At 39.8% G+C, this 14422-nt stretch overlaps 1 protein-coding gene across 1 annotated transcript; it reads right to left on the bottom strand.

Moving 5' to 3' along the window:
• Nucleotides 1-2521: 2521 nt before the first annotated feature.
• Nucleotides 2522-10847, bottom strand: LOC138664663 (keratin, type I cytoskeletal 19-like). Its single transcript, XM_069751558.1, has 8 exons — nucleotides 10348-10847; nucleotides 6810-6892; nucleotides 6438-6594; nucleotides 6187-6348; nucleotides 5932-6057; nucleotides 4376-4596; nucleotides 3012-3040; nucleotides 2522-2700 (listed from the first exon to the last, which is right to left on the bottom strand). Exons 1-8 carry the CDS (start codon nucleotides 10777-10779, stop codon nucleotides 2645-2647), a joined length of 1266 nt encoding a protein of 421 aa, XP_069607659.1. The 5' UTR covers nucleotides 10780-10847; the 3' UTR covers nucleotides 2522-2644.
• Between the last annotated feature and the right edge of the window lie 3575 nt (nucleotides 10848-14422).

Raw genomic sequence — 14422 nt, 5'->3', positions numbered from 1 at the left:
TGCGTCTTCTTGTCCCGGTGTCTCCCGGCTGCATGTGTTTCCGGGGCCGCTCATTAACTGTCGGCAGTATTCAATGTACTCGGCAGTCTTCGGCTTTTTCCGGCAATGTTCGTGAGGTGACATCACAGCACAAACACTGCCGGAAAAAGCCGAAGACTGCCGAGTGCAGTGAATACCGGCAGAAGGTAATGAGCAGCCACGGAAGCAGATGCGGCCAGGAGACAGTGGGACGGGAGGACACGTCGCTGGACAGGTAGGTAAAATTATGTTTATTATTAATTTTCCCATGGAAACCCGTGTTCGGGACCGTGTGTATTTCAGTACAGTCACGAACTTTACTGTTCGGGTTCACCCATCTCTACTGTCTACTATTTAGATGCTGCTTGCAATCACTGGGAAGCCAATTTTCCACCATTACTGCTACAGGCTTATGAAGGCCCCTATTGCTTCTATCTTAATTCTCCTATGAAAATCTGATACAAGTTTAAAAAAAAAAAAAATTTCTATCGTCACAAGAAAAATAAAAATAGTTACCTCTCTTGGAATAAGGAGAGGGAAAAAACAACAGCGCCAAATGATAAATGTCTGATTAAATCAAAGCTCAATTTTTTTAACTTCAATCTTTAAATCATTGTGGTTCTGGCTTGGCTCCTATAACCAATGCATCATTAGAAAAGTGAATTAATATTTAATGAATTATTATTTAGTATAATATTTTTATGACACTATCCATATAATAAAACAACGTTTTGCTTTTCACGATAGGATGGCATTTCCAGTTGTCCGCAGCTTATTGGTGTGCTCTGCTGCATATGTGGTGGGTCACTAGGGAGGCGCCAGATGATGCAGAAGCGCCAGCTGAGGCATGTAGTCACACTGGCAGCAGATAATGATGTCATGGTAGCTGAAGTGGGTCACTGGACCCCTCAACCCTTCCATCGTGTCCACAACAATTGTCAATAGTGGGAGGTGGCACTTGTGGATGGTATAGGACCCCCCAGGGGCACTCCTGTGGTGTCTGGGTGCAAGATTTGGAGTGCCTGTGGTGTTTGTGCAATCTCAAGCAGCCAGACACTCAGGTGCACTTTTAAACATAACAATTTTACTAAAAGAGGTAACAGGGTGCAATTCACAGTATATTGTGCATATGAAAGTAATGATTCCTCATGAGAAAATCGAGGTTATGGTCTCTCAGGGAGGCTGGAGCAGAGTTCTCTTCACTTGCTATTAGAGGAAGTGCTATGTGCAGTCCAAGAAATATTACATTGATGGAGGCACCTTCACAGATTGGCTCGACGGGGAAACACACTATAGTGTGGAAGTACTCACAGTGCTGAGCTTACAGTTCCTTTTTGCAGGGAGTAGGTTAAGCAAAGTCAGTGATGTGGCAGCCACGTGGATCTGGTCCTGGCTAGAAGCAAACAGGATAACCAGAATGCAGGAGAGCACATGTGCAGCTTTATTTCTCCTGACAGGATGAGGCTTCACTCCCTTGTGTAGGAGATTATGTGGAGAAAGATGTCCCCTCAGCGTGGACTCGCATGGAAAACTATGATGGGAGCAGTAGTGTTTACTCCCTCAGGGAGCTTGAACCGCCCAGAACTGGAAGTTACCTCAAGAAGTCTGTGTGAGGCCTGAGCTGGGAGGCTCGTTCCCAGCTGTTTCTATGGCAGCCTGTTGTGAGGAGAATAATCACTTAACCTTCATATACACATTGGCCAGTAGATGGCAGCAAAACACATTTATGAATCGTCAGTATACAATGAAATGTGTTACATTTTCTAACTCACAAGGCCCAAACTAATTGGAACAAATCTACTGCCACACGACAACTGCCTCGTTCAGCAGCAGTATAGTGGGTACCGGGATACCACACATAGACTGGAGCACAGCCAGCAGAGCAAAGTTTAACAATACTTAGGTTTTATTCACACATCAGTATTTTTTATCAGTATTTCATCAGTATTTGTATGCCGTAACCAGTTGTGTCTCCAAAGCACAGAACAGGTGTCAATCTTTCAATTATACTTTTCCTCTGATTGTTCCACTCCTGAATTAGGTATACAAACAGTGATGAAAAATTTTGACAGAATGCTGAACGTTTGATTGATGGGAAATTAAGGTCTTGTTCATCCTGGGAATAACCTACAGTAGATGCCCTCGTTATGACACAATTAAAAGCTGTCATACAGCGCGAACATTGTGAATCCAATATGGTAGCTTTTTCTTACAAGAAATACTTTTTAATTTCCTTAAAATGGCCTGTCCATATTGGATACCCTTTTTTCTAGCGACAACTTGTGTCCCCTTTTTGCCCCAATGTATTGGCCAGTGGTGATTACGTTTTAATAAGGAGCCAGTAGGATGCTGAGGTTTGTAAATACTTGTGTTTCTACCTGACCTTTTTCTGCCTATGAATAAAGTGGCCATGCTTTGGTTTCTTAGGCAGGTGAATAGGTAATAGGTAAATAGGTAAAATAGATGAACAGGTAAATAGAAAAACAAGAAAAAGACAAAAATGTTTAATCTGTTAGTGTGATTCTTTATTATCACAAATTTTCTTTGATAACATTTATGCTGATTTATTTATTTGCAATATTGGAGACAACATGGTAGTCTTTTTGTAGATCACTTCTCACTTCTGTTATTTCACAATAGTATGGACCTTAGTGGTGGTGGTGGTTTTGATTGTAGCGGATCCTGAGAGTTCAGAAAAAGGAAAATGAAAGCCATAGTATACTTGTATTTATGCAGTATGCATAATCATCTACTAGATAAATCCTAGTCAACAGCACCATTCTAGCCCATGGCTCTGTGTGGTGTTACAGCTCAGCCACATTTAAGTGAATGAAGTACAAGGAACAGGCCATTGACAAGAAAGGTGCAGTTTAAAAAATAAAAACAGATTTGATCACCCATACGTCATTTACTTTTGTGAAAAAAATATTATATATACCATAGGACCCTTAAGATCTATCAGTTTTTTTTAACTCAGGGTATAAGATATTTACCTGCACTCTCTTTGTGAGATCCACCAATGCTGTGAAAAGAAGGAGAGGAAATCAGGTTCTGCAAACTGCATTAATAACATACTGTGGGTATCAAAGGGAATCTGTCAGTTGGATCAATCCTCCTATGTGGGCATGTAGGTCATAGGAAGCTGAATAAAATGTGACCATGATATCCAGTGTTTTTCTTATATGTAAATGAGCTGTTCCAGGCTATGGATGGACACTGATCTGCATAAGAATCTGCCTTCAGAGCTTATTTTAAATGAAAGGAGATGTTAGCAGCAGTGTGAGACATGTAATGGCTGACAGTCCGCTCTCATAATCACACACAGCTCTGCAGTGAGATCAGAACTAACACAGTACAAACATTTGTAGCAGCATTTGCCATTGGTGCCCTCACCTCTGTTACAGAGCTGTGCCTGATTAAACCTAACACAGTACAGCAGAGTTGAACCCTGCCTCATTGCAAATATATATTCAGTGATGTCAGCTCAGCCCTCCCAACCACAATGGGCTGAGAGGATATCTGCTGTGCAAGTTCTGATCTCACTGCAGAGCTGTGGTTAATAGAGCAAAAGTTTAGTCATAAATTACATGTCTGACACTGATAACCCCCCTTATTTAAAATAAGCTCTGGAGGCAGATTCTCATGATGATCATGAGCCACACTGTCTCAGACATTTGAATAACCAGTGGACAACTGTTTCATGCATAGTTCCCCTACCATTTGTAGACAAATTAGCTCTTACTGCTCAATGAAAGTCTCAGGTCCCTCATCTCGAATACTGTACATAGGGTCCAATTCCTTAAGACTGGCGTTTTCTTAATGTAAAAAGCGCTAGAGTATGATGCACCAGATTTATTAAGAGACGTGCACCTCTTTCATTCATAAACTGCCATTGGCCAGTGTCAGAAATGAACACCAGTGTACATTAATGACACTTTTCTGGAGTAAATTTTTCTGAATTCGTCAGGTGTGTTTGGCCATGCCCCATCCCAATTACACCCACTTTGGTTTAGACGATCAGAAATCACAATATTTTTGCGCAAATAGTTAGCAACCTTTCAAGGACTTTTGCAAAAACTTAAATAAAATACTTGGTGAATCGATCCCAGAGACTAATAAATCATCAGAACGCCCAAGCAATGTGGCACAGTTGGTCAAAATGATGCTATAGTTTCTTATTTAGAGGGTAGAAGCCAGTATAAATCAGTATTTCTTGGTCTCAAAAGATGTACGTGAAAATTTAATTCAAGAAAATGTTTAAAGTGTTAAAGCTATATGGTTATCTTAGCTAAAAAAGAGAAGTTTAACCATATATTTTCAATATTAACACAACAGGGAACCTGGTTGTGGCAATCACCTTTGGTCATGTTCTTCCAACAATTTACGGTATGTAGCAATCTCAGCCTCCAAGTGAGCTTTGATGTCCAAGAGGGTCTTGTACTCCATATTCTGGCGTTCCAGGTCAGACCGAAGATCTCCAAGTTGAGCCTCCATGCTGCCAATTAAATTCTGGATGTGATGCAGCTGGTTGGAATATCGAGCCTCTGTCTCGGCTACAGAGGCCTCCAGTCCTGCTTTCTAATGGGAAATAATGAAGCCATAGTAAGCTGCTGATAAAAATGCACTTTGTAAGTATTTTCTTGATAGCTTAATCAATACCCTGGCCACTGAGTCCAATACAATCACAGATGAACTATTCATTACCAGTAGTTCCCATTTTGTTCTATCTTATGTGCTGGTATGAACATGTAATTTGTCTCTCTATCTCGCTGTCTCGTTGTCTGTCTATTAGATATTTTTAATTTTCTGTATTATTATAGATTTGTGGAACTATTTCAGTGGAGGGACGTTTATTCAAGATAAACTTTTTGTGATCTTAATATCTATGCTGTAAAGGTTCCCATACATAGCGGAAAAAACTGGGATGAACCAGCCAAATTGAGAAGAAATGGTCAACATTCAAATGGTAGGAATACAGCTCAACTAAAATTCTCGCTAACATAATAACACAATCCTACATGTTCCTACCATGTTCCTATCCTGATACAGTATCAGCTTTTTCCTCCCTTCCTATTGTTGGATGAAAGGGACCTGATATTAGCTGACAACTATTGCTCAATATAACATAAAACAAAATATTTATCTAGACATTACTTTCCAATGTGCAGTATGACCTTCTACAATGTAAGTTATAAGTTGGCCACAAATCCTTACCAGCGCTAAAATTTTGCTTGTGCCTGACTAATATGCCTGTGCTAGTACCATAAACGCAGAACCATTTTCATTTTCATCAGTAGTGGTGGAACATTTTCTTAATTCTTTGTAGGAACAAATATCTTTTGAATGTTATGTTATGTTATGTTATGTTATGATACCCATACAGCTTAAGATGAGTGAACCCAAACTTAAAAGTCAGTGTCCGGACAAAAAAACACCGGATATAGACTTCTCCCGGGAGTCCATTGCAATGTTCGGCGTTTCAAGAGATGTCCATTTCAGAGAGATAAAGAAAAATTTCCAAGTGAAAAGATTGTGGGTTCTGCTTCAAGTTCGGGAAAAGTGCTTGTACCAGAACTGAACTTCCACTGGTCCACTCATCACTAGTGTTCAGCTGAATGCTTGTTTGGCAAACAACTATCTTTCATGACTAATCTTTGGAGATTGCTTATCACCCATAAAAACAAGAGGATCAAGTGTTATAATTCAACATGTCTGATTCATTAACAACATTTGTTGGTGGGGATGTTGGGAGAAATCCATATACATTAGATTCTCCACAGGCTTACTTAAACTCTGTAGATTTGGTCGAGTTTAGAATCCAGCTGTCTCCTCCTGTTTGTATTTTTAGGGAATTTGGGTTGTTTATGAAGATTGTTACATTTTGGATGACCAATTCCTCAACTAACAACTTACCATGCTGTGTTGTGATTGCAACTCAATTTCAAACCCATGCAAAGTGCGTCTCAGCTCAGTGATTTCCGTTTTGCTGGACTGTACTTGTTCTGTGTTAGAAACCACTTCCTTCTGGAGGGATTCACTCTAAAATTGGAATTGTGAATGAAATTATGTTATAGAAATAGATAGATAGATAGACAGATAGATAGATAGATAGATAGATAGATAGATAGATAGATAGATAGATAGAAAGAAAGATAGATCGATCTTTACCTGAGTCAAATACCAGGCCTCAGCATCCCTTCTATTCTTCTCAGCAATGAACTCATATTGATCTCTCATTTCACCCAAGACCTTAGTCAGGTCACATCCCGGAGCTGCATCCATCTCTACATTTACTGTGCCAGTCATCTGCTGGCCCTTCTCACTCATTTCCTAAAGAGACCATCATATGGAAAATCAAGCTACTGTATTTTTGCATGACAAGGGTCTATAGTAAAATTGACAGAATGTAGATGTCTAACCTCCTCATGGTTCTTCTTCAGGTAGGCCAACTCTTCCTTTAGGTTTTCAATTTGTAGTTCTAAGTCAGATCGGCTGAGGGTCAATTCATCCAACACTTTACGCAAACCATTAATATCAGCTTCAACACCCATTCGCAGGGAATGCTCATTCTCATGCCTGAAAAAGCAAGGAGATTGCAGACATTAGTTCATGAGCTTTATTTGATATCAAATAACAAACCAACTCCCTGGAGCTGCAATACCAACACTGTTATGAGCTAGAGGGAATCTATTAGTAAATTAGCACATATTTCATATAATAAAAAAGTATCTTCCAAAGGAAATCACATTTTAAAGCATAGAGACAATAAATCATAAACCATAGATACTTACTTCAGTTTGAAATCATCAGCAGCAAGACGTGCATTGTCTATCGCCAATAAAACTTTATTGTTGTCAATAGTTGCACTGAGGATCTGTAAAGATAAAGTGTAAATTTATGATTAGGTCAAGATAGCACTCTCTCTGAGACCATAAATATTCTGTAATTCTTGAAGCTTGGAAGATTATGTGATCATCACATTATTTTAAACGTCAGAGAGGAGGATCCCTCAAACAGGACAGCCCTCTAGGAGCCACAGTGATGGGTCTTTATCAAAGAGTAGCTGTTGTTGTACACTGCCTAGTGTATCCTGCTTGTCTGGAAATTCATATGGGCCATGAGCACAAGATACGCTTACACAGTTGTAACTTTTCATGGAGATAACAGCCATTCATGAAAGGTTTCTGAAGCTGGACTAGTGACAATCAGCTGGCCTATTCTATTTGGCTCCCTTTGGTTGTATCATGTCACACAACCTGCACACTTGAATTCCCTTTACTTTGACTTCTCCACTCTGGGAAGATCAACCATCATCACCTCAAATCTATTTCATCTAGTAACATAGTAACATAGTAACATAGTTAGTAAGGCCGAAAAAAGACATTTGTCCATCCAGTTCAGCCTATATTCCATCATAATAAATACCCAGATCTACGTCCTTCTACAGAACCTAATAATTGTATGATACAATATTGTTCTGCTCCAGGAAGACATCCAGGCCTCTCTTGAACCCCTCGACTGAGTTCGCCATCACCACCTCCTCAGGCAAGCAATTCCAGATTCTCACTGCCCTAACAGTAAAGAATCCTCTTCTATGTTGGTGGAAAAACCTTCTCTCCTCCAGACGCAAAGAATGCCCCCTTGTGCCCGTCACCTTCCTTGGTATAAACAGATCCTCAGCGAGATATTTGTATTGTCCCCTTATATACTTATACATGGTTATTAGATCGCCCCTCAGTCGTCTTTTTTCTAGACTAAATAATCCTAATTTTGCTAATCTATCTGGGTATTGTAGTTCTCCCATCCCCTTTATTAATTTTGTTGCCCTCCTTTGTACTCTCTCTAGTTCCATTATATCCTTCCTGAGCACCGGTGCCCAAAACTGGACACAGTACTCCATGTGCGGTCTAACTAGGGATTTGTACAGAGGCAGTATAATGCTCTCATCATGTGTATCCAGACCTCTTTTAATGCACCCCATGATCCTGTTTGCCTTGGCAGCTGCTGCCTGGCACTGGCTGCTCCAGGTAAGTTTATCATTAACTAGGATCCCCAAGTCCTTCTCCCTGTCAGATTTACCCAGTGGTTTCCCGTTCAGTGTGTAATGGTGATATTGATTCCCTCTTCCCATGTGTATAACCTTACATTTATCATTGTTAAACCTCATCTGCCACCTTTCAGCCCAAGTTTCCAACTTATCCAGATCCATCTGTAGCAGAATACTATCTTCTCTTGTATTAACTGCTTTACATAGTTTTGTATCATCTGCAAATATCGATATTTTACTGTGTAAACCTTCTACCAGATCATTAATGAATATGTTGAAGAGAACAGGTCCCAATACTGACCCCTGCGGTACCCCACTGGTCACAGCGACCCAGTTAGAGACTATACCATTTATAACCACCCTCTGCTTTCTATCACTAAGCCAGTTACTAACCCATTTACACACATTTTCCCCCAGACCAAGCATTCTCATTTTGTGTACCAACCTCTTGTGCGGCACGGTATCAAACGCTTTGGAAAAATCGAGATATACCACGTCCAATGACTCACCGTGGTCCAGTCTATAGCTTACCTCTTCATAAAAACTGATTAGATTGGTTTGACAGGAGCGATTTCTCATAAACCCATGCTGATATGGAGTTAAACAGTTATTCTCATTGAGATAATCCAGAATAACATCCCTCAGAAACCCTTCAAATATTTTACCAACAATAGAGGTTAGACTTACTGGCCTATAATTTCCAGGTTCACTTTTAGAGCCCTTTTTGAATATTGGCACCACATTTGCTATGCGCCAGTCCTGCGGAACAGACCCTGTCGCTATAGAGTCCCTAAAAATAAGAAATAATGGTTTATCTATTACATTACTTAGTTCTCTTAGTACTCGTGGGTGTATGCCATCCGGACCCGGAGATTTATCTATTTTAATCTTATTTAGCCGGTTTCGCACCTCTTCTTGGGTTAGATTGGTGACCCTTAATATAGGGTTTTCATTGTTTCTTGGGATTTCACCTAGCATTTCATTTTCCACCGTGAATACCGTGGAGAAGAAGGTGTTTAATATGTTAGCTTTTTCCTCGTCATCTACAACCATTCTTTCCTCACTATTTTTTAAGGGGCCTACATTTTCAGTTTTTATTCTTTTACTATTGATATAGTTGAAGAACAGTTTGGGATTAGTTTTACTCTCCTTAGCAATGTGCTTCTCTGTTTCCTTTTTGGCAGCTTTAATTAGTTTTTTAGATAAAGTATTTTTCTCCCTATAGTTTTTTAGAGCTTCAATGGTGCCATCCTGCTTTAGTAGTGCAAATGCTTTCTTTTTACTGTTAATTGCCTGTCTTACTTCTTTGTTTAGCCACATTGGGTTTTTCCTATTTCTAGTCCTTTTATTCCCACAAGGTATAAACCGCTTACACTGCCTATTTAGGATGTTCTTAAACATTTCCCATTTATTATCTGTATTCTCATTTCTGAGGATATTGTCCCAGTCTACCAGATTAAGGGCATCTCTAAGCTGTTCAAACTTTGCCTTCCTAAAGTTCAATGTTTTTGTGACTCCCTGACAAGTCCCCCTAGTGAAAGACAGGTGAAACTGCACAATATTGTGGTCGCTATTTCCTAAATGCCCAACCACCTGCAGATTTGTTATTCTGTCAGGTCTATTAGATAGTATTAGGTCTAAAAGTGCTGCTCCTCTGGTTGGATTCTGCACCAATTGTGAAAGATAATTTTTCTTGGTTATTAGCAGAAACCTGTTGCCTTTATGGGTTTCACAGGTTTCTGTTTCCCAGTTAATATCCGGGTAGTTAAAGTCCCCCATAACCAGGACCTCATTATGGGTTGCAGCTTCATCTATCTGCTTTAGAAGTAGACTTTCCATGGTTTCTGTTATATTTGGGGGTTTGTAACAGACCCCAATGAGAATTTTGTTACCATTTTTCCCTCCATGAATTTCGACGATCTAGACACAATGCAAACCAATGGCTGATGCCGATACCTTGCCTCTCCCCAATGTATGCACCCTTCAGGTTTGGAAAAAAAATTGCTCATATATATATATATATATATATATATATATATATATATATATATATGTATATATATATATATATATATACATATATATATATATATATATATATATATATATATATATACGGCAATTAGTCTAATTTGCAACCACCCACAATGCATTGTAGTCATCCTAAAATAAAATCACTATACCTTAAACCTGTAAGTCAAAAAGATATCATTTATGACCATATTCAGGTACCTGCAAATTCATCATTCTCATAGTTACCTGTAAATCCAAATTAAGCTTACCTTCGCCCTCAGGTCTTCAATTGTAGTATAGAAGGCGGAATAGTTTTGTTCACGTACAACGACCGACCCTCGAGTCTCATACCATTCACGGATCTTTTTCTCAAGGTCGGTATTGGCTTCTTCCAATGAGCGCACTTTGTCCAAGTAATTAGACAAACGGTCATTCAGGTTTTGCATTGTGTACTTTTCATTTCCAGATAGCAATCCATCTCCGCTGTGGGAGGCAAAGCCTCCACCAAAACTGGATCCACCTGCACCACCAAAGGATGCTCCACCACCAAATCCAGATGACACTACTCTAGAAACTGATTGGGTAATTCCTACACCACCATGACCACCATGAATACTTGACCCTCCAAAAGCTCCAGGAAATCGAGAGGAGATGCCACTGCCTCCTCTGGAGGTGATGCTATGGGCATAGCTATAACTCATGATGGCAATGAGAGATGGAGCACTGTACGAACTACGAAGACACCTGTTGGAATAGGTTTGGAGAGTTCATCCAGGCACTCTTTATGCTGTTCTCATCTGACGTTGCCATGGTAAAGTTGTGTACATGTTTGATGTAGACTCCTACTTGGACCAATGCCATCCGGATACCTTTCCAAACCTTACTTATCACAGATTCCTCTCTTGCAGATGCGTATCAGAGTTTCATTCTCTTGTTTTCTTTCAGAACAAAGACAGTACTCAGAACCCTGCCTAAGGCTATGAGCTCAACATCAGGTTACCTTTCACTAATTGTCAAAAAGTAAATACAGGTTCCCACTGCCTTGTGTCAATAAATTTGCACTTTTCAAACATAGAAGATACTCCTTTTAAAAAGGGCAATTTTAAGATTACCGAGATATCTCAAATTTTTATCTTTTTTTTCCTGCATGCAAAAAAAGACTCTCTGTTTAGTATGTCAAGTTGAAGAGGTTTCAATAAGCTACGACCATTCTAGAACACACACACAGTATAGTTATTGTAAAGAACTTGAATTTTTTTTGGGGGGGATAAAAATTCAAATTGTACACAAATAAAAAAAGTTTTTACAATCGTATAGTGGGTACGGAAAGTATTCAGACTCCTTTACATTTTCCACTCTTTGTTTCATTGCAGCCATTTGGTAAATTCAAAAAAGTTATTTTTTTAACATTAATGTACACCCTGCACCCCATCTTGACTGAAAAAAATAGAAATGTAGAAATTTTTGCAAATTTAATAAAAATTAAAAACTGAAATATCACATGGTCATAAGTATTCAACCCTTTTCTCAGACATTCATATTTAAGTCATATGCTGTCCATTTCCCTATGATGCCCCTTGAGATGGTTCTACTCCTTCATTGGAGTCCAGCTGTGTTTAATTAAACTAATAGGACTTGATTTGTAAAAGCACGCACCTGTCTATATAAGACCTCACAGCTCACAGTGCATGTCAGACCAAACGAGAATCATGAGGTCAAAGGAACTGGCCAAGGAGCTCAGAGACAGAATTGTGGCAAGGCACAGATCTGGCCAAGGTTACAACAGAATTTCTGGAGTACTCAAAGTTCCTAAGAGTACAATGGCCTCCATAATCCTTAAATGGAAGAAGTTTGGGACCACCAGAAGTCTTCCTAGACCTGGCTGTCCAGTCAAATTGATCAATCGTGGGAGAAGAGCCTTGATGAGAGAGGTAAAGAAGAACCCGAAGAACACAGTGGCGGAGCTCCAGAGATGTAGTAGGGAGATGGGAGAAAGTTCCACAAAGTCAACTATCCCTGCAGCCCTCCACCAGTTGGGGCTTTATTGCAGGGTGGCCCGACGGAAGACTCTCCTCAGTGCAAGACATATGAAAGCTAGCACAGAGTTTGCTAAAAACACATGAAGGACTCCCAGACTATGTGAAATAAGATTCTCTGGTCTGATAGGATGAAGATCTTTTTGATGATAATTCTAATTGGTATGTGTGGAGAAAATCAGGCACTGCTCATCACCTGTGCAATACAATTCCAGCAGTGAAACATGGTGGTAGCAGCATCATGCTATGGGGGTGTTTTGCTGCAGAGACAGGACAAATGCTTGTCATTGAATGAAACATGAATGCAGCCAAGTACAGAGATATCCTGGATGAAAACCTCTTCCAGAGTGCTCTGGACCTTAGACTTGGCCGAAGGTTCACCTTCCAACAATACAATGACCCTAAGCACACAGCTAAAATAACAGAGGAGTGGCTTCAGAACAACTCTGTGACCATTCTTGACTGGCCTAGACAGAGCCATGACCTAACCCAATTGAGCATCTCCGGAGAGACCTGAAAATGGCTGTCCACCAACGTTCACCATCTAACCTGACGAAACTGGGAAGGATCTGCAAGGAAGAATGGCAGAGGATCCCCAAATCCAGGTGTGAAAAACGTGTTGCATCATTCCCAAGAAGACTCATGGCTGTACTAGCTCAAAAGGATGCTTCTACTCAATACTGAGCAAAGGGTTTGAATACTTATGACCATGTGATATTTCAGTTTTTCTTTTTTAATAAATTTGCAAAAATTACTACATTTCTGTTTTTTTCAGTCAAGATGGGTGCAGAGTGTACATTAATGAGAAAAAAATGATTTTTTTTAAATTTACAATGAAACAAAGAGTGAAAAATTTAAAGGGGTCTGAATACTTTCCGTACCCACTATATATATTGGAAATTGCAGAAAAATATTGAATTATATTAAATTAGTTATTTTTAATCAGTTAAAAATGTTACTATTTTGTTTCTCCCATCAACTAGCCTACCTAAACATGAAATTGCTATCTCTGTGTCTGGTTCCACAATAACTCCCAAGTAGCATGCCTGGTGTCATGGGGTTATGTTTGACTCAGATCTTTCCTTCAATCTCTATATCCAATCGTTCGCTTGCTCATGTCACATGTACCTCAAAAACATCTCTAGAATTCAACCATTCCTTACCTTTGAATCTGATTGATAGATAGATAGAATAGATAAATCAAATCGATAGAATAGATAGATGCATAGATAGATAGATAGATAGAATAGATAGATGCATAGATAGATAGATAGATAGATAGATCAATCGATTGATCGATATCCAGTAGATATACAGTATACGTATAGGTATATAATGTCACAAGACAAGTCCCCTACATATTATTAACTTTCACCCTTTGGTGCCTTTAATGTGTCACTAAAGGGTGTTTAGCCTTATTAAACCTGTTAAATAAATAGATAATTTAGGAAGAAATTACATGGGGTCCCACCTATTTTTGATTACCAGTCAAAGTAAAGCAGACAGCTGGGGCCTTAGATTAACAGGCTGGGAAGGTCCCTGGTTATTGGGCCCTTCACAGCCAAGAAGAAGCAGCCTGCATCCACCCCAGAATTGGCACATTACAGGAGATGCTCCAATTCTGGCACTTTGCCCTGCTCTTCCCGATTGCCCTGGTGCGGTGGCCATCAGGGTAATGGTTGCTGGGTTTAATGACAGCAGTGATTTGTCAAAAAAATTCTTTACTTGAATAGAGATTCCCCCACACTATCCTTCTGGCTCCGGTGACTGTGAATAGCAGTAAAGTGACAACTATTCACAGGCGCCGTGTAGTGACGACAATGCTCATCAGCGTCTCTGCTTCACGTTGCGCTCAGCGAGACCCAACTTCTCTGATGAGCGTTGTCATCAGTATCGGCAACTGTGAAGTCGCCGGAACCAGAATCAATCTATCAACCAGAGTCAATCATCACTTGTAACACTTTTGTTTGCATCTGCTTATGTATATTTTTCATGTTCAATGCAGAGCATGCATGTTCAATGTTGCATAAACAATGTGGTCAGCGTTCAAATGTGCATTTGCTTTTTTGCAAGTTGTCATTGCAATGTTTGAAAACCAACATTAGGACTGCTGGCCTGAGTCGATTGGTCTTAATATGTCTCTAATTCAAAGTAGATAACTGCAAATGTGACCACTATGTGTACTAAGATGGACAGTGCAAGCTTGTCCTGTTCCATGTCCAGAACAAGGCTCTGGGACCCCTTATGCTCAAGAATGATGGGGGCCACAAAGTTTAGATTTTTGTCCAAGACCTGATTGACGGCCCTG

Source organism: Ranitomeya imitator, chromosome 2 (assembly GCF_032444005.1).
Source record: "Ranitomeya imitator isolate aRanImi1 chromosome 2, aRanImi1.pri, whole genome shotgun sequence".
NCBI classification, from domain to species: Eukaryota; Metazoa; Chordata; class Amphibia; order Anura; family Dendrobatidae; genus Ranitomeya; species Ranitomeya imitator.
The sequence above is the reverse complement of the archived record's forward strand: the minus strand, read 5'-3'. Positions and strand labels throughout refer to the sequence as shown.